This window comes from Bicyclus anynana, chromosome 26, assembly GCF_947172395.1.
Source record: "Bicyclus anynana chromosome 26, ilBicAnyn1.1, whole genome shotgun sequence".
In the NCBI taxonomy this organism is placed as follows: domain Eukaryota; kingdom Metazoa; phylum Arthropoda; class Insecta; order Lepidoptera; family Nymphalidae; genus Bicyclus; species Bicyclus anynana.
In genome coordinates, this window is record NC_069108.1 from 6,987,763 (window position 1) to 7,009,619 (window position 21,857).

At 35.3% G+C, this 21,857-nt stretch overlaps 1 protein-coding gene across 4 annotated transcripts; it reads right to left on the reverse strand.

The window, feature by feature from the left end:
- Positions 1-5,544: 5,544 nt before the first annotated feature.
- LOC112057293 (uncharacterized) lies at positions 5,545-21,150 on the reverse strand. 4 transcript variants are annotated; one of them, XM_052889729.1, is made up of 7 exons: positions 20,561-21,147; positions 20,389-20,481; positions 20,248-20,310; positions 19,973-20,101; positions 19,068-19,865; positions 17,807-18,106; positions 5,545-17,502 (listed from the first exon to the last, which is right to left on the reverse strand). In XM_052889729.1, exons 1-5 carry the CDS (start codon positions 20,853-20,855, stop codon positions 19,345-19,347), a joined length of 1,101 nt encoding a protein of 366 aa, XP_052745689.1. In that variant the 5' UTR covers positions 20,856-21,147; the 3' UTR covers positions 5,545-17,502; positions 17,807-18,106; positions 19,068-19,344. The 4 variants fall into 4 exon arrangements, with proteins under 4 accessions (XP_052745689.1, XP_052745687.1, XP_052745690.1 ...); XM_052889727.1 differs by having other exon boundaries at positions 20,561-21,062; XM_052889730.1 differs by lacking the exon at positions 20,248-20,310 and having other exon boundaries at positions 20,561-21,150.
- Positions 21,151-21,857: the final 707 nt, after the last annotated feature.

Genomic DNA, 21,857 nt, shown 5'->3' on the forward strand with positions numbered 1-21,857 from the left:
ACGCTAATGTCGGCGGTAATTTTTTTTTTTTAATTTTTTGAAGTTTTTAGCCAATTGATAAAAATTAAAAAAAAAAAATTTTTTTTTTTCTCAAAAATTTTCGATTTTTTTTTTCTTAAATTTTTTAAGTCACTAATACAGAATTGAGAGAAAAATGAAAAAAAAAATATTTTTTTCATTTTAGATAAAAATTATGACATTTTCAGAGCGAAATTCTTGCTCCTTTAATTTTTTCAAAAATTGGATCAAGTGGGGAAAAAAACGGTTGGCTGGATTGAATTGAAACTTTGTAGGGTTTTTGTGGGTATATTGAACAGTAAAAGGCATACTTAACGTCAGTGGTTTCCGCAATATTTTTGATTGGGCGCTTGATTTTCCAAAAAACGACAAAATGCCCTTTTTTGGATGCTTTTTCAAATTCATGTAATGATTAAAAAAACATTTTTTTTTCAAAATTCAATTACCAATTCTTGTAGAGAGTTTATTCAAGTTTTTAAAACCAACCTCAAAATTTCTGTGCGATCATTGGTTGCTGAGATATTGGTAATCAAAGACAAAATGATCTTTTTCTATTCAAACATCGATATCTCAGCGAGAAATGCTCGTATCGAGATTTAAGAAAAACGAAATTAAATCTGAATAAACAAGCTATCCGGTCCATATGGAGGTTGAGTCGAAAAATTTTTTTCCACGTCCGTAGATTAAAAAAAAAACCAAAAAAATTTCGAAAATTTTTTTTTCGGCGGTTTTCTTATGATTACTCGAAAAATATTTTCAAAAAAAAATTTTCAAACTCAGATCCAAAAACTAAACACTTAGAGCTACAATTTGCTTTTTATTTTTTTGCTGTACGACCATTTTTGTATAAGTTACAGCCTGTTGAAAATCCCCCAAAAATTTATAAATTTATTGCATAGTATATTATAGATACTCGCGTATCACATTTTCTGCATATCTAGAAAATACAGACAGCATAATTGGCTATTACTGCAATTGTAAATCTGGTAATAAAACTGTGGGATGTTGTGCCCATGTTATTTTAATAATATGGTTTCTGTCTTATGCTAGATGTAACACGGAAAGTTTACATCCACCATCGGCATTCTTTGATAATGAGAAATAGTAAAGTAGTTGTATTAAATATCACTAAATATTTAAATATCAAATAATACTGGTAAGTATGTAGCTACCTGCCTACATACGTGCATATCGCACCTTCGGTGCAACAAAGTCAAAAATAGCCAAAACTGCAAAATCGAGCTAAGTATGCCAAATCGTCTCTGAACCATGCCTATACGTGGGGCAACAAAAACATCCGCGAAAGTGTCTCAAAATTCTACTAGATGGCGCAGGTGCCTTTGTGGTTATTGGCGGTTTGACCATTCGTTTTGGGCCGACAACGTTTCATTGGACAGTAGTGCCCCCGCGCCCGCGAGTGTCTGACGTACGTTGGAGCTACAGCCACACAAAGGTAGTTATGACCATTTTTATTCTCACTTATTGGAACAACAAAAACATATCCATTCTTAAGACCTCAATTATTTTTTACAAATTACAAAAATTCTGGAGCTACAAAGGCATTAGTTATAAAAGCGTTTTTGTTGAGCCAACATTATTATATTTAACTACACAAATTGGAACTAGAAAGTCACTAACTAAAAAGTGTTTTTTTAGGTCCATTAATATTATTTTTTCAACTATTCTATTGGATCTACAAAGTCTTAAACTATAAAAATGTTGTAAAGGTCCAATATTAGTATTTAGAACGTGGTAATAAAAAGACTTGTGACTTTTTAATTCCATTTTTTGTATCTTAAGTACTAGCTGTTAAGTTTAAAAACAAAATTGAGACTTTGTTACTCCGTAATCATTTACTTATTAATTGTTTTTTGATCAAAGTTGCACCTAAATGTATATCTTACATCTAGGTGCACATTGTTTTTATTTAAATGCTACTTTGATGAAGATAACGATGATCAGTAATGCTATTCTCTGACAGACTGTACGACGAGCTCGTCGCCGAAACTAGCTTGTCCTCAATGGATTTTCAACCTTATTCTTCAAAAGATAAAGTCGAAAATCCAATAAAGACAAACTGTCTCGAGGCCGAGGACCAAAACAGTTGATTTTAAAAAAATTAGTTTCGGCTTTGCCGCGGCAATGTGTCTTTAGAGAATAGCACTACTGTATTTTATCTACGGTATCTTACATGCATGAATAAAGCCACTTTGACACACCCTGGAACGAGAAACTTAATTGGAAGTTGGTATAATTTGTAATTTCTTTAATAGAGAGGCTGTTCAGTTAATCTATTTAATTAACCTTTCATACTATCCTTTCTACTGTGTTGTTTCTCACTTCAGGCGCGCGCCTCTGCATTATAAAAAAAAACATTGTAAATATTTTTTTTATTTCAGAGAGCAATGGGTTCCCGAAGTAAAAAAATTATTTCTATGGTGGTTCAGGACAATAATTTAAGGGAAAACAATACATTAGTTGAAACCTGGTTAGCGAACTTTCATCCGGAAGACCAGGACAATGATCATAATTCCAATTTAGAATCTTCTCGTTTTTTAATCAATAATATCTCCAGTACTTGTGATACAAAAAATGAACTGTCAGTTACTAAACTTAATGACAGGAGCACAATATGTACTAATGACGTGGACACAGTTTTAATACCAGAAGTAAACGCTGATGCAATTTTACCAAATACTGTAATAGAGAATGTTACAACGAAAGATATTGATAATGTAGTCATTACTACAGATAGCGAAAGACTTAACCTTTCAGATGATGGAGAAATAGTTTCTTCCAATGTTGTTATCATAGATATAATGCCAGAAAACACTTCAACAAAAAATATGCTAAGGCAAGACACCATCTCAAATGCCATTGAAATTAACCCAGATAATAATGAAGATTTTTCCGTGAGTGATGGATCTGAATATGAACCACCGCAAAAAAAGCGACAAAAGAAAGTTTTCCAGCCAATCCGTAGACAATCCAGCTCTAGCAGTGATTCCTCTAGCTCTAACACCGACTCCTCCAGCTCAAGTAGCGGATCATCCAGCTCAAGTTCATCTAGCTTTGGCAATCGTTCCAAGCACTCCAAATCTACATCTCGTTCCAAACGTGTTTCTAATTTGTCAATTGTACATCATAATGCAGCCTCTGAAAATATTCAACCAAATACTGAACAAGCAAGTATTGTAACAAAGTCTAAAAAAAGGACCAAAAACCCAAGTCAATGGCAAAAAAACCAGAGAAAGTATTTAAAAAACACTGGTCAAGCATATACGTCATCTAGAGGTAAAGCCATGCCAGAAAAAAGTATTCGTCCACCTTGTACGAGTACCTGCCGATTTTCTTGTTCAAATAAGTTTTCCACAGACGATAGGAATGTAATATTTAATACATACTGGGGTCTTAATTCTTTTCAACGACAGCGTGACTTCCTTGCTTCTTGTGTAAAGCAAGTTGAACCTGAATTCCGTACTATCAAGATTCGAAAAGGTGGAGACATGAATAGAAAATGTAGAAAACCAAACACATCCTACTTTCTTGTAAATAAAGGTAGTGAAATAAGGGTTTGTAAAACGTTTCTATTGAATACATTGGCTATAAGTAATAAACCACTACGTACTGTAACTGAAAATAAATTTGCAAGCATAAGTGTAATTCCAACAGATAAACGCGGTAAGCACGGAAAACAGTCAAAGCTGGATGCTGAAATAATTCAATCTGTACGTGACCATATTAATTCGATCCCTAGGATGGAAAGCCACTACATCAGAGCCAATTCATCAAGAGAGTATATAGATGGAGGTTTGACTGTAGCTGAACTACACCGTAACTATAGTCAAAAACGTATTTCTGACAACAAGGAACCTGCAAATTACGACGCATACCATCGGATTTTCAATACCCAATTTAATATCAGCTTTTTTATTCCTCGTAAAGACCAATGTGACGTATGTGAGGCCTTTAAGAATGCTGTAGATAAAGAACCGTTGAGGTCCAGCTATAATCTACATCAAGAGGAAAAGAGTCTTAGTAGAATAGAAAAAAAACAAGATGTAGACGAGTGTAAAAAGCCTGATAGCAATAGCATTGTGGCTATATTCGATCTTCAAGCCGTATTGCCTTGTCCTATAGGTCAATCGTCGGCATTTTTTTATAAAAGTAAACTTAATTGTTATAACTTCACAGTATCAGATATTAAGGATGAGAAAACATATTGTTTCTTTTGGCATGAGGGTCTGGGTAAACGAGGAGCCAATGAAATAGGTTCTTGTTTGTACAATTTTTTAAAAGAATGTTCTTCGACTAAACCAAATTCAGACGTAACTTTTTTCTCAGATAACTGTTGTGGCCAACAAAAAAACAAATTCATTCTTAGTTTGTATTATTATGCCGTTTCAACCTTGCCAATTAGATCGATAACACACAAGTTCTTAATTCGGGGACACACGCAAAATGAAGCAGATAGCGTTCACTCGGTAATAGAGAAAAGTATTCGTCGAGCAAAAAAATCTGGACCAATTTACACGCCAGATCAATATGTGACTCTAATCCGTAATGCCAAAAAGACCGGTAACAGTTTCACTGTTAATGAAATGAGTTTCAATAGTTTCTACGATTTAAAGTTACTTTCTAACGATATTAACTTGAACACCGGCAAGAATGTTGATGGCGAAACAATCAGAATTTCGGATGTTAAAGTCGTGAAATTCATTAAAGATTCTGATACCTATTTGTACAAAACCACGTATAAAACTGAACATTGGAACAAAGCTAAAATTAAAATTAGTCGTGCAGGCTAAAAAAATATCGCAGATATTAATTTGAGTACGGCTTATAGCTCTAAGTTGCCTATTGCGAACAATAAAAAGCAAGATATTCGACAACTAATAGCTGCTAATATAGTTCCAAAATATTATGAAAACACGTTTAACAGTTTATTTGATTAATTATTATTTACAAAAGCTTAAATATAATTAAAATAAAAACTAAAATAAGAAAAAGTATTAAACTTTGCAAAAGTGCGTTTTTTACTGGATACTTACATTTTTTTGATATTATGTATATTTTTTATTATAAATAATAATTAAAAACAAAAAAATAATAAATAAATAACAAAAAATAATAATAATAAGAAGACCGTTATATTTTACTACTTATGTTTCATTATCGTTTGCTGTCTGCTAAAATGACAACAAAAAGTAAAGTCAATTATGATGGGCCTTTTTGATGAACATTATTTCCAATTATTTGTTTTTATATTTGATTTTTCTAAGTTTTTTTTGTTTATACTTAAGTTTAAAGATTATTATTAAACCATTTATAAGACTTATTAAAAGACTGTTAGTAAGTTCCTAAGCTCTAAAGACTGAGTATTATCTAAGTTTGCCTTTCCTAGAATTTGATTACAACTCAAAGTATGAATATGATGCCAAATAATGTTGTAGTTATAAGAATTTAATTGTTTTGAGTTACCTTTTTATTAATAGTTGATTTTTCAAGAAGAATATATAGGTACGATTATGTTTGATTACGACACTTTATTTCATTTAAAACCTTATCCTAAATAATAAGCTTAAGTCATAAAACTAAATAATTCCTGGTGCAACAAAGTCACAATTCAGGACACATTTTTTTATTATGTCTTTTATTAGGATTTTTTTGGTAATTTAATATAAGATTTTTACGTAAAACTATAGCAAACAAAATAAACAATTAATTTTATAAAAATTTTAAACCTACTATAAATAGCTATCCAGAAATACGGAAATAAATGCAAAAAAAATATTAAAAGTCTTCTCCTGTAAAATTAAAAAATGAGCTGTTGTGACTTTGTTGCACCGAAGGTGCGATATATGCCAAGCATGCGACCGCGCACTGCGCCGAGCCGCAGCAAACTGAGGCCGCGCGTGAAATGCGCCGATATATACATACACACCTTCGCTGGCTACATACGTGCATACCAATTCACGCATACGACTGCTCGCTGCGAAGAGAGTAAAATGACTGAGGCTGGCCCGTTAGGGCCCGAGAGAAGAAAGCAACACGACCAAGGCATAGCCTTCTACGTGAGGGGTCGCCATTTTCATGGCTGGCGACGTCTTTGGATTGGCTCTTTGTAGAGCCGTTTTGAGTAGATCCGATAGGCTCCGGGAGGGGTCTTTCGACACCCTCTCGGGGTGTTTCTCGCTTGTGGGAGGCCCCGGGAGGGTGTGTGTGGAATTTGAAAACCACTAAGTGGTAGAAAGGGGGAGAATGGGCGGTTTTACCTTACTCCGTGGGCGTGTTACATCACGGGTTGCTGGCGGTTAGACGGGTGATGCCTCCTTGCCTTGCCTTGCCTTGAGGACGTCTTGCAGCACCTCCAGCGCTGCAATTATCACCTCGTTGGTGCTCTGTGGGCGCGTGCTTCTTTTTGTCCCTCTGGAGGCGGCTGCGTTGGGCAGGACGTGGGTCCTCGGCTCGGTGCTAGCTTCCTCTTGTTGGGACTTCTTGGCCTCTTTGTTCTTGCTCTTCTTCTTCTTCCTCCGCTTGTTTTTGTTTGCTTCGGTCTGGGCGCCGGATGAGCCTCGCGGTCTCGGCTAGTTTGCAGGCGTCGTTATATTGTGCCTTGGTTGGCCGCTTCTTTACGGGTCGCAGTGCGGGCTGTCTTCACCGTGAGCGCGACAGTGCCTGTCGGGCAGGCCGAGTAGTTACTAACCACATCCACCACCGTCATTCTTCGATAATGAGAATAGTAAAGTGCCTATATTAAATATCACTAAATATTTAAATATAAATTAATACTGGTTAGTATTAACTTTTAATAATCTCATTATTGATACAAGTTGGGAGGAGGGTAGTTTACCAAAAGTTGTTACTAACCACATCCACCACCGTCATTCTTCGACAATAAGAATAGTGAGGAGGGTAGTTTACCAAAAGTTGTTACTAACCACATCCACCACCGTCATTCTTCGACAATAAGAATAGTGAGGAGGGTAGTTTACCAAAAGTTGTTACTAACCACATCCACTACCGTCTTTCTTCGACAATAAGAATAGTGAGGAGGGTAGTTTACCAAAAGTTGTTACTAACCACATCCACCACCGTCATTCTTCGACAATAAGAATAGTGAGGAGGGTAGTTTACCAAAAGTTGTTACTAACCACATCCACTACCGTCATTCTTCGACAATAAGAATAGTGAGGAGGGTAGTTTACCAAAAGTTGTTACTAACCACATCCACTACCGTCATTCTTCGACAATAAGAATAGTGAGGAGGGTAGTTTACCAAAAATTGTTACTAACCACATCCACTACCGTCATTCTTCGACAATAAGAATAGTGAGGAGGGTAGTTTACCAAAAGTTGTTACTAACCACATCCACCACCGTCATTCTTCGACAATAAGAATAGTGAGGAGGGTAGTTTACCAAAAATTGTTACTAACCACATCCACTACCGTCATTCTTCGACAATAAGAATAGTGAGGAGGGTAGTTTACCAAAAGTTGTTACTAACCACATCCACTACCGTCATTCTTCGACAATAAGAATAGTGAGGAGGGTAGTTTACCAAAAATTGTTACTAACCACATCCACTACCGTCATTCTTCGACAATAAGAATAGTGAGGAGGGTAGTTTACCAAAAATTGTTACTAACCACATCCACTACCGTCATTCTTCGACAATAAGAATAGTGAAGTGCCTATATTAAATATCACTAAATATTTAAATATCAAATAATACTGGTTAGTATCAACTTTTAATTATCTCATTATTGATACAAGTTGGGGGGAGGGTAGTTTATCAAAGTTGTTACTAACCAGATATTCTTTTTTTTACTGTTGCTTATTTAATAGTTATACAACTTAACACAATGTCCTACACATCGCATCGCATGGTAAATTATCTCGTTCCGACGCTCAGAAATTTTCATTTCCTGGTAACAAAGTTAGCTACCAGAATCAAGGATTGGAACCCATACCGGAATCGGAGGCAGAGGCTATATCCACTAAGCTAACACGGCTTGCTGGGCTATCACGGTAAATGACGATCAATAATCTAGTCATGAAAGGCTATTTTAAAAGTTCAAGGCTCCGAAGAACTCGCTTAAACACTGTATTATCGATGAAGATCCGAAAATCGCCCAAGCTTTTTCCATTATAAATAACGTAAATAAGTAGATGGAAAAACATGATGATAACGACATTTCCTAATTTTCATTAATTTCTGAAATAATTTAATTTTTGAAATTAAGGAAAATTAGAGATGAGCGAACGAAAATTTTAGTACAGAGAGATATTGATAATTTATAGTGTGGCGAACGAACTCTTTTGTTCGCCCACTTTAGATTTGGCCATCTACATTCACATTTCATATTTGTTTCATATTTAGAATACTGTAAAATGCGCAATGCGTGGATATATGGTTTTGCCGATTCCTTACACGATTACCAGTTCACCATTTCACTCTGTATCACCTATTTGATAAACCTTGTTATCGCCGCAATTTAGAAGCAGCTAAGCTTTTAAATTTATATGTTAATAAACAGTGTAGGAAATAGTAGTCTGTGACAGATATGATGTCTCTCGATCTCGTGTTGGCTTCAGTTTGCTCGTGGCGTTCGAGCCGTCCACAACTCTTGTTGTGTAATTCTTTATGGGTTACTTGGGATAGGCGGGGAGAGTGACTTGAGTGGAAAAGAGGAGTGTTTGTATACAGTCAAAGGATCTTTTAACCCTACACACATCGTTCACAAGTACGTGACTTCACTCAAGGTCATTCTCTGCCATTCTAGGGTCTTATTTTGGTTACAGTTTGATTTGTTAATTAAGTTGTCCTGACAAGTGTCGTGAATCATAACCTTTGGTCGACATAGTTTTCTTATATTTGTAATCACTTTTGAGTCCTATAATAACCTTTTATTTTATATCCTTATACAATTATTATAATCAGTGCAGTTTATAAATAAATCAGTTTATTATTCCTTTATATCAATATACCATAATATGGCGATAATAGCAGAAAATATATTACAACACCTTCACCGTATTCAGATTTGTCAATTTTCAGCCACAGCATTGCAGTTATAACTGAACACCTCCCCTCAACTTTTTTTTTAATGTGATACATAACAACACTATGAACTCAGATTTTAAAACTGAAAACCTCACTGCTAGGGACATTCCATAGGAATGTCGACAACTTATAGATGTTACTCTTTTATTAAATAACTCGTTTGATGCTCTAAATGTGAGCAATTTTAATATCGTCGTCGTCATCAACCCATATTCGGCTCACTGCTGAGCTCGAGTCTCCTCTCAGAATGAGAGGGGTTAGGCCAATAGTCCACCATGCTGGCCCAATGCGGATTGGCAGACTTCACACACGCAGAGAATGAAGATAATTATCTGGTATGCAGGTTTCCTCACGATGTTTTCCTTCACCGATTGAGACACGTGATATTTAATTTCTTAAAATGCACACAACTGAAAAGTTGGAGGTGCATGCCCCGGACCGGATTCGAACCCACACCCTCCGGAATCGGAGGCAGAGGTCATATCCACTGGGCTATCACAGCTCTAATTTTAATATACCGGATGGTAAAATACACAAAAGTGTTTGAAAGGATTCTCCTCACCATGAATTATGAACGGAAGGAAAAAATGTATTAAAAAGTGTTAATTTTTTACAAAACAACAAAACTCGATTAATAACATCAACTGTACCATTTAGTAAACTTAATAAAAACAATCGAGGACATGGAAGCAATTTGGCAAGTATTATCCGAAAAGTATAATTTAGACGCATTGTTGAATTTGAATTCATTTAAGACGACCCTGTTGGAATTTTTTTCTTGTTTGATGATCTAAATGTGAGCAAAATTCGATTAATAACATCAACTGTACCATCAATAGTAAATTTAATAAAAACGATCGAGGGCAGCCAATACTTTGGGGCCAATCATATCACGAGAAGAACTAGACATTCTTATCTGAGGTTTACATTGTTATGAGAGCCGTGATAGTCCAGTGAATATACCTCTGCCTCCGATTCCGGAGGGTGTGGGTTTGAATCCGGTCTGGGGCATGAGAATTTTCTTAATTCTCTACGTGTGTGAAGTCTGCCAATCGGGCCAGCGTGGTGGACTATTGGCCTAACCCCTCTCATTATGAGAGGAGACTCGAGGTCAGCTGTGAGCCGAATCTGGGTTGATAACGACGAACTAACAACCATATCAAATATTACTATTATTCTTTGTAAATTGCTTCTTCATGCGAGTTTTCTATGGCGATATTGGTGTTCTGAACACGCAACCAAAGATGTACTAAACATGAGGATATAAGCAAACGCTTCTCTAAAGCCAGAGGTAGAACTGGCAATTGACAGAAGTGGGAGGAACTAGCCCACCTCCTCAACAGTGACGGCTGATTATAGTAACATTGTTGAGAAATGGAAAAAGGTATGGAGTGACCTGAAAAATAACACAAAGGCTGACAGATTTGTAACAGAGAGTTCTGAATCTTGTCGGTGTACTAGCTGCAACTGAAGAAGTACAATTTCTCGATCTTTGAAAGCTTTTTTTCAATTTGTTGGGTGAACAACCTACTTAAGTAAATGTAATGAGACCAATTTATTCACTTAGAGACAGCGTGATACAAGCTACACTATGAACTCAGATTTTAAAATGTTGTAACTGAACACCTATCTGCAAGGGGAGACATTTCATAGGAATGTCGACAACTTATAGATATTACTCTTTTATTAAATAACTTGTTAGATTCTCCAAATGTGAGCAATTTTAATAAACCGGATATTAAAATATACAAAGGTGATGTTCGAAAGGATACCATGAATTATGGACGGAAAGAAAAAAAATTTAAAAACTGTAAATTATTTACAAAACAACAAAATTCGAATAATAACATCAACTGTACCATTTAGTAAACTTAATAAAAACGATCGAGGGCATGGAAGCAATTTGGCAAGTATTATCCAAAAAGAACAATTTAGATGCATTGTTGACACGAAATTTCAACCAAGACCCTGTTGGAATTTTTTTCGGGAATATCAGAAGCAAGGAACAATGCTCCAAACACAATTTCGTTTGAGGGGCGTTTAAAGCTCTTCTCCTTAACAACTATAGCGTTATACATTCACGTAGGGCAAATTGTGAGGAAGATAATAACGAATGCCTACAAAAATACGCTTTTTTCAAGAGAGTCAAGAAGAGTCAAGTTACTGAGGAGGATCTACTGTGATATTGGTTATCTCAACATGCAACCTAAGAAATACCAAACATGGGAATGTAATGCCAGAAGTGGAACTGGGAATTGGCAGAAGTGGAAGGAACTAACACACCTCCTTAACAGTGACGGCTGGTGACAGTGAAATTGTTGAGAAGTGGAAATAGGTTTGGAGTGATTTGAAAAATAAAACGAAAAAGAAAATGCGTCTCCATAGGGCAGCCACAGGTACTGGTCGATGTCCAGCCGGTTGCAGCAGGCTGACAGATTTGTAACAGAGAGTTCTGAATCTTGTCGGTGTACTATCCGCAACTGAAGAAGTACAATTCCACGACCTTGGAACGCTCCTGGACCATCAGCATTGTCACCGCACCAGACAGAGCCTGCAGCTTCATACAGGGACCACATGGCTGGTGACTCGTCCTAGAGTTTTTCGAACTATGCCTGCTCGGCCTGGGCAGACGTGTGAGACCTACACAGACTGAACAGGCTGCACATTTTCTGCATTCTGATGAGGAATGGGAGAAAAATTAATATAACAGTATAATGACTATAATATTCTATGAAATGAGAAAAGCTTCCGAGAAATGGAATAACAGACGAAAGGCAGGCAATGGGGAATAGACTTGTAACTTTATTGGAGATAATTGTAAATTATTATTGTTAATAAATAAATAGTTTTTCTATAAAACTCAAATTGCCTTTACCCTGAACCTGTTACAGCCAAAACCTGCCGAATCTAAATAATTTTGTACTGTAATGCTGAATATTATCAATTTTAATAAACCTGTGAGTTGGTTGTATTTTACCGTATTGTACAAGAAGATCAAAATGCCCCAAAGCATTGAAGTGCCTCATGCGTATCAACATAACAATAATCCAAAAAATATTATTGTCAAATTAAGCACTCTAAGTATTAAAAATAACATATCAAGCGCATTTCGGAAAAAAACCGATCAATGAGGTGTTTCCAGTCATTCATAAAACGTTTAAATGAACGAGCTCATATTTTGCTAGGCATCGGTTAGAGGCGCTGTCTTCAACTGCCGTCGAGGCAGAGCTCTGCCGAAGAGGCTTACCGGGCATTGCTGGGGATGGACGGCGCCGGGGTCGAGGACCTTGGAGTCCTATCGCAGAGACCTCGAGGAGTTCCAGGACTTCTGCGACGGACTGTTGAACGAGGACCGTAGGCTAAGCCGCTAGGCCAAGCGGGACGCGATTATTCAACTTCGTAAAGCTGAATCAATGGGTGACAATGACATGGGTATCATGGTAATACAACTTCTAAAATCTTTTTTAGTATTTTGCAAACTAAAATGACACATTTTATGATCAACAATAGATATTTCAGGCCCAATCACCAGAAAGGGTTCTTACCCGGCATTTCTGGATGCCTGGAACATAATACATTACTGGGCGAAAGTCTGAAAGATTGTACCGGAATGGCACATTAAAATACTTTATGCAACGTAATATCTCAATGTCACCTTCATCACGGCTTCTTTGTGGTTCGTCGTCGTCGTCGTCGTCGTCGTCGTCGTCGTCGTCGTTGCTCTTGTTCTTCGAGGCACGGATTATTCATAGAAATAATCAACGAATCGAATCATCTACGTGTACACGTATCTACGAAGTTACGCCCGGACCGCATCCGACGTGCCCTGAGGCAAATTCCGTCGGGTTCTCCGCGTCCTGGTGCCACCCTACATCTCGGCATCCCAACAGGGGAGTACTTCATACGGCTGCATCTTGATTAGCAGATAAAATACGTTCTACCACACAAAATTTGTAGGGTCGTGCCCTACAAATTTTGTGTGCCTACCGCGAGCTAGATTAAATTATTGAATACAAATTATATTTTTATCTCACCGGATTTTATTTAATAATATCTCCGCCCAGCTCTAACCCGGTCCCGGTGCAAGATGCCAGAAAGTATGAGAGACAAATTGCGGTCTGCTGGTTAGACTTGGAGAACGTATGATCTGATGATTTTCGCGTTGAAATGGTACTACTTTCCCAGCATTATTATTGAGTTAATTACATCATATTATTCTCAGTTAAAATTTGCCATAGCAGTAAACAAGGAATACACAAAACCCTTACAATACAATGTGGGCCTGTTCCAAGGTTGCTGCTTATCCCCAGTAGTTTTCAATATAGTTATTAATGGTGTAATAGATAAATTAATCAGTCACGAAAGGAAATGGGGTTATCAGTTTAAAATTAACAATAAGTACACTAAGTCCATCTTAGCCTTTGCAGACGATCTTGCTATACTGGCGCGTAACTCGAAATATTGTCAGGAACTATTAAATGAAGTGGATGAGTTTTGTTTGTGGACTGAGGGACTGAGGACAAAGCCAAGTAAATGCTACTGCCTATGTCTGGAGAGACGAAATACCAAATATACTTCCTACGATCCTAGAGCTCAAAAAGGATTGACTTCAAATAAAAGACAACAACTCTTCATCAACTCTTCATCAAAGAAGGTTCAATAACAAAATCATCTAGTAAGCCTTACTCAATCCTAGGTTCAGCACCTGATTGGACTTTATTAATGGATATGTATGTGAAGCATTATAAAATCCCAGCAGATGTTACTATTTCGAGATCTAGACCAGACATTTTCCTTTTGTCCAAGCAAACTAAGCGAATAGTACTTGTAGAGCTTACTGTGCCATGAGAGACTAACATTCCGAAGGACCACAGTATAAAAGTGAACAAATATTATGATCTAACAAATGAACCCAACTAAAAATGGCTATGTAGTTAGTCTGTACGCCGTAGAAGTAGGTGCAAAAGGATTTCCAGCAAAATCATTCTATAACTTGCTTATAGACCTTGGCCTCTCTAGAAGTGCAGCTAGTTCTATATTAGAACCTGTATCCAAAGCTGCTCTAATAGGATCTTACCAAATTTGGCTAGGCAGGGAGAACAACACGAGCAGAGAACGGGGAGTGTTGATCGATCATCAAGGAATTCCTTAACCCTACATCCTGTAGTCACAAGTTCAGGACTCTGCTTGCAGTTTTTCTCTCTATGATGCGATGGACCCAGCACCCACACAGTGAATCCATGGAATGTTAAGATATTCATCTCTCAACTATTTTATACACCTTTTATTTTATAGTCATTTTATATTTTCATCAGTGCAATAAATAATAATAATTAGTACATTGTCTTTAATCCTATATATCAATATACAACCACAACGGCGACACAACCAACAAGTCTGAGGTGGACAACTACAAACCAAAGACAAGAATTAGAGTTAAAAATCCCATAACCATATGCTAGATGCACATTAACTACATACAATAATAAGTGTTGTGTAAGAAAAAGAAAAAGAAGAAGTGTTGTGTGTCTAACTAACACAAATAGACTACAATTTCCTGAATATTTTGTATATGCACGTTTGTTAAATAATGGTAAGTGTTGTGTGTCACATAGACAGAACAAACAACACTTAACTAACAAAGTATTTAAAAGAATTAGCCATAATTATAATGAACATAGAGGTCATTCAATTGTACCCCAGAGATGGAACACAAAAGATGGGAAGATGACATGCCAAAAGGATGGCGTAGAAAAGGTAGAGACCGAGCTGAGTGGCAATGTCTGGAGGAGGCCTATGTCGAAGGACAACCTGACTGCGATAGTGTCATACAAAATAAGAAATAGTATAAAGTATAATATATGTAATCATAGTCAAAGAATAAAGGCTAATTTTATTTTTTATTTATTTTTATAATGAACATAATTAAATTCCCTTTTTGCCTCCAATTTGGAAGCTCCAAATAGCCAGTCTTAAAATTGAGAAGACCCATTTTTATGGAATTAATGGGAGTAAAACCCATCATGTTTAAGCTCAGCTCCCCAATTATGGAGCTAGGTCGCCTAGGACCATAATTGCAGAGGTACCAACTTCTCTATCTACGTAAAAAACCATTTCTTGAATATTTTGCAAATACACAATAGTTAAATAATGTTGTGTTGTGTGTCACTTAAACAGAACAAACTTATTTATTTATTTATTATTCTACAAAAAAAACACATTTCAATTAAGCCTAACCATAGTGCAACACAAACCACTTAACATTACTTATTAATTTATTAAAAGAATATTATCCATTTAGGTAGGTACTAAACATAACTAGAATTCCCCTTTCACCTCAAACTAATAAAAGAGAATAACATGTACTAAAAATGAGAAAAGACCCATTTCTAGGACATGGATGGGGCTATAACCTAACCATCATATTTAAGACCAGCTCTTAGACTGTGGAACTATTGAAACTAGTATCAAAATGCAGATGAAATGCTTCTCAACATATTATTTTATTTTGAACCTAACATTAAAATTACCAGACAATCAGAGAAAATATTAATATACGTAGTAATTTATAATACCTGTTCTATGCGCACTTTCATAGTGATAACTGGTTTAAGAAACTAAGAAAGTGCGCCTAAAAAGGCGTTATCGCGTCAAACGATTTGAGACCTTTTCGTTTGAGAGTAAGACGTCGATTCTTTCACTAGGAATGCCATGGAATTTCAACTTTTAAGATATAATATAAAGTAAGGCACCAAAAAGGTACATTTTATTCGACGTTAACAAAAACGAAGACTTGTCCGAGAAATAAGGGAAATACAGCAGCCATGACAACTGAATCTATTTTGGTAGGACAAAGTTCATACAATACGTATTATGTACACCACATGATTATTAAAATATATCAACATTACCCAATGTTTTAACAGACGAAAGGGAAACATTATGGCAAAAACAATACCAATTATCTATAAAATTCTAGCACACACAAAACCACAGATTAGTTATTAGTTACTACGTAACAGATAGGACACTGGCGTTGGGGCTTTTCATACAGTTTTCCAATTGTGCCGTTTTGGCGCTACTGTAGCCTTGCAGCTAGTGCTTACCTACTGCAGTCATTCGTTATCGATACTTTAGTGACGTCCCTACCTGATATATCGATAACCATAATTGGTCTCATTTATTTTATTTTGTAACCTTAATTAAAAATCAAACAAATTTATTTTTAAACGCTTTTATTTCGGAGTACGAGCTTTTTATATTTTTCGTAGGCAGATTTATGTATATCAGCCATTTTGGACACATATTTTTGTTTGATATCCCCTTTCAAAATTTTATTTATAATATTGCACCAATTGTGGACATGTAATCTTATTATACTATTGAAAAATACACTTTTTAATATTTCTGTGTGTGAAGAACAGCACCCCAACCAGGAAAACCTCAAACTTTTATTTAGCATTTTCTTTAAATTTTTCCCAATATTTTTTTCACAAGCATTTTTATTTAAATACTTATGTATTAAATTACTTCCATCCCTGTACATCTTAATAAAGTTTTCACTAGGATATGCTAAATTATCATTTTTGAGCATTTCGTATTCTCTTAATTTTATATAAGCATAAATATTTTCATTTGTAGAGCTGCTTGTATATGTTTTTAGGCAGCTCTTACATTGATTTTTTTTAGTTAATTTACGGCATAAGAACCCAGCCGTATAGGCTGAGCACTGAACTTTTATTTTTTCCAGTATAATTTCGTCTTTTAAAGACCCACTTGGACTGTTATGGTCTAGTATCTGTTGTTGTTGCTGTTGTGAAGTGGATGGCATTTTAAAACGGTTTTCTTTATCATTAGAAGAACTTTCAAATAAAAAATTTACATCTAGCAATGAATCGCCATCATCCACTTCACAGTTGGCAAATTTTGAGTGAGGACTCAACAAATTGGTTAATACCAATGATTTAAATGCATGCAGAAATGTATTTGCATCTGGGTTTATATTCCTATAATTCAGAGACCTTATCCTACCAAAAAAATTTTCCAGTGGGTCCTGGTAAATAAACCTTGGGTAAAAATATTCGATGCTATATTTTTCAAACAATAACTTAGATATTCTAATGAAACTTTCTAAGGTTGTTATCCAACCTTCTAAGGATGGAACACGCACAAGTCGAGGCCTTCCTGCTTTAACAGCAATTTTACTGCTACTGTCCTCAAATTTTAACTCTTTAATTATCTCTATGGCTTCTGTCCAAAATGAGTGATGTTTAGAATTATTCTTTACTGCCTTTCGTAATTTCCCTTTTTTTGCACAACCAGGTTTACAATTGACACTGTCAAAAAGCTTATCAATAAATGCAACGACTTCAGCTGTTGTTTCCATGGTGCTAGAGTGTCCAGTGTGTAAATTAGCTGAAAAAAAAATGAGAAACATAAATGTTAAATGAGAAACAATAAATATTGTACGTAAAATACTTCATTTTGTGATAAGAAGGAAAAGTATTTCCGTGCCAGATAAAAATTTGTAACATAACTGCATTAAATATTACAGATTTGGTTTTATCGCGTTTTATTTTAATGTAAAGTGAAGATTATTAAACAAACTAAAACATAATTATTTAGGTTTAGATATTATTTAAGAAAAAAAAACATGTGGTCTAGGCATTAGCTTATGAAGTCATGAGCTACTTCAGACTTTGTATTTATGAATACTTACAGACTGCATTTGTATATTTCAACATGGCAGCAGTTCGGGCACTTAAGGCTTGAGCTGCAACACTGACTTTCATTTTTTTAATTTTGTCAGGGTTGACATGGTGCTCTGTCAATTTAGGCAAAGCTCTGGTGTGTCCCAATTTACTGTCCACATCAAATATAAATTCAATGTCTTTCCATGTGGCTTTTTTTCCTTTCCAAATAATGTTTTTGTTGAGGAAGTTATTCCGTATTCCTTTAAGGAGATGAGGCGGATCAAAGAAGACACTCAAATTCTGCCCAGCAATGTTTATGGTTCCATCTAAAAAATTAATTGATTATTAAATAAAGTATTAGTATTAAATAAAATTAAATAAAAGGGGCTTCTGAGAGGATACATGAACTCATATGGGTTGACACTTGAAAAAGGGCTTAGTGCTTGAGATATAGGATCACTTAGTTGTATGTCTATCGAGACCCTTTATCTTATCAAATTTATTATTCAGATCAATATTTTCAACTAATATTATAAATGACTAAGATGTGTTGTATGTATCAATGTTGTTATTTTATTTAAGATTGGTGTCCATTAAACCATTAAGGTTGTTCCTGTAAATGACCATCATGGGTTGGTCATTCTCAGTCCTAGACTTCTTGCATCAGTCTGTAATGCTTGTTAAGTTTAGCCAAATTGAAATGGATATACCGCCATTTATTGGTTGCCAGAGTCTCATTGGTCTATCAGAAGAGGCCGACTAGTGCTAACCTCCTCCATAATGGATGATGATGATTATTTAAGATCTTCAAAATATTTGCACAGACATAGTTTGCAATCTGGAGCATATATTTATTTTATCCCAGAAGTTATTAAGTTCATCATCATCATCATTATCAATCCATATTCAGTTCTTCTCCTGAGTTTGAGAGTCTCCTCTCAGAATGAGAGGGGTTAGGCCAATAGTCCACCACGCTGGCGCAAGAAAATTTTCTGGTATGCAGGTTTCCTCAAGATGTTTTTCCTTCACTATTTGAGACACATGATATTTAATTTCTTAAAATGCACACAACTGAGAAGTTGGAGGTGCACGCCCCGGACCGAATATGATCCCACACCCTCTGAAATCAGCAGCAGAAGTTATATCCACTGTGCTATCACGGCTCACTGGGCTATTAAAGGTTATTGGGTTGCCACTTTATTTACAAATAGCTCCATCATTTTGCTACAGGCAAATACTATTTCAAGAAAGGGAAGTTTAAGTATATATAGATATAGCAATACTTACCATTTTTTATATTCTGAATATTTCGATTTCTAACAGTCTTCTCTGAAAGCTTTGATAGCTGTTCTAAATGTTGATCCTTGGTCACAAACCAATGCTATTGGTATGAGCCCAGTCAGAACTGTTTGGGAGACCAGTTGCTTTATTATATTTTGCAACGCAGCTGCTGATACAGTTCCTTCACAAAAATAAAATGCTATACATTGTCTCCACGGTGAACATATTCCTCTGACCATAAAAACTAATGCATGATCACAAAACCTTTTTTTCCTTTCTTCAGCTACATCCACAAAACCATAAATTTCATCACTTTTTCATTATATGTAAGATGTGGTGTTAACGATATTTCATCAAAGACAATGGTGCATAGTTTTTTATCTGTATTCCAATTTTTTATTTTATTTCTTATGAATTCAAAAACTTTGAAGTTCAATCCTGGTTCAATTTCTATCTTCTCTGAGAGACGATTTAATGTCCTCTTTGTAGGTAAATTAAATATATTTTCTAACAATTTATATGATTTTGGACTTTGCTTCATTAAAGTTAAAGATAATAGCTTTTCATCCAAGCTAAAGCGTCTAGCGTGTTTCTTTAGCCTACATACTCGTAATTGCATCATTAAAAACTTTTGTGCTTGTTTGTTCAAATAATCAAAATTTTTGAATAATTTTATATTTGTTCCATACAATGTGGCTTTTTCAATTCTTTCTTTGAACGTTTTATCCAAAGTTTCTGATGAAATTTCTGTAACTTGTTCGATAAATTTCTTTTTACTTGATTCCAGTTTTTTTATCAGCATATCTAAGAAAATACAGAATTTAAGATTATTATCATTTATCATATATCATATATAAGTATAGGAATAAAAGTATAATATAAATGGACAACTTCTACAATCTACTACTTACTGTGTTGGCTCTTCTTCTTTTTTTGAAAAGTTTTTAACTTTCGTGTTGACTGAGAGAGAGACTGCACAGACGTAGCAAGACTTTCCACTTCTTTATTATAAGAACAAGAATGTTGTTCTAAGACTTCAGCTGAAAATGCAAACAACTTTATCAGTCACATTCATGAGAAACAACTAGCACAGAATCAATTAGGTTTTTAACTAATAACATGATCCTAATACAATTTACATGCATGCCTATTATGAATTTGAATATCTTATGAAAAGTCAACAAACCTCTTTGATTTGTTGTACCAGATATGACAGGTTGAGAATATGAGTGTTCATGAAAGTTCTCACCTGAAATTTTAAGAAATTTTTTGTATAAGTATTTTAATACCTAAAGATTTGCATCAAAGAGATTTTAAATACACATACCTGCTCTCCCAATGACCAATAGAGCGTCTGTTACATCATCGTGCTCATCACTATCCTCTTTGTAATAATTATGATCGTTCAAAGAGTTTAGAACTGAAACACATAACAACCATTAACCACATAAAAGCCAATCTGTATTGCAACAAGACAAGAATTAAATAAAAAATCTCACCAGCTCCAGTGGAAGGACGTGGTTCCCCGTGTGCTATTTCGACATCCGTAAGTAAGCACGGATACGAATACCGAAGTCTTTTACCTTCTTCGTCAAACTGCTGTTTGTCGAAATGTTTCTCACAAACACGCTTTCTAATCAATTGATCTTTAGAGAGTCCAATGAGAAGAGAATTAGTAGGCACTAAGAAGGATAGCCACAAACTTCTTAAATTATCGTTCTTGGGAAAACTATAGAGTTTTTGCGTCTCACTGGTTGCATTACAACCACCGACACAACACTTAAATAGTCCCATCACGAATGTTTAAGAAAGTAAAACAGAAACTAAAGTATCAAAACGAGAAGGATTTAGATATTTTGGTTCTCAACTTAGCGTAAGCTTAAGGAAATCAACAAAACAACCTGCACCTGTGAAGTCGATATTGACACAAACAAAAAACACATCGACATTTTGTTAAGTGTTTATCAATATCACAGACCAAGGAACATATCACAGACTAGCCGCCCAGTTACAAAATAAAACCATAATGTGTACATACTCTTTGGTAACAGGGATCGATTGCAGCGACAAAACGGCACATACAAGAACTAAAGTGTCATACCCCTGCACAAAACGAAGACGAACAATGCACCAACGCCAATAAAATTGAAATTTAACATCACAGACGACAAATGAAGCTTAACATAATCACAGAGAATGAGAGCACAGAGTATGACAAATTGATAAAAAATCATAAAAGGAATGAAATAGAACGGAACCGGAAGTAAAAGCCAGGGTTACAAAGTATACTTTTGATCTTACCCCTGTAAATAAAATCAAAAACCTTAAATGAAAAATGTTCGGTGATTATTAATAACTTTCATTTATTGATTTATTATTTAAAACGAAAAAATGTAAAATATTGTACGAATTTAATAATAATAAAAAAGTTTTATTATTTTTACGGGATTTTTTAATGAGAGAGTTAGGGTATAAAATAAAAATCTCACAATTTACGGTATTGTTAACACTGGCACCATAAACGAAATAGAAAGTCCAGACTCCAACTCCAGAACTTTAAAAAGTGACGTACCTCGATTCTGCCAGTTCGCTTATATACCTACTTACTTACTTACTACTATGACACGCACGCAGATGCTTAAAATAAAGACAGATCTCGATTAATTTCCGATACTCGGCGCCAATATGGTGCTTCAGTTGTTTGACAGCATGAACGTCAAATATAATGTAACAGCGCATTCTAACGAGATAACAATTAAAATAGATTGCGCCATGCTACCAAAAATATCAATATAA

What these genes read in the sequence shown, in the direction of transcription:
- LOC112057293 (XM_052889728.1), bottom strand. Translation starts at nt 17,879, where the DNA reads ATGAAAGTCAGTGTTGCAGCTCAAGCCTTAAGTGCCCGAACTGCTGCC. An exon ending in GAAATATACAAATGCAGTCT is followed by an intron (nt 17,503 to 17,806) that starts GTAAGTATTCAT and finishes TTTTTTTTTCAG; the next exon opens with CTAATTTACACACTGGACAC.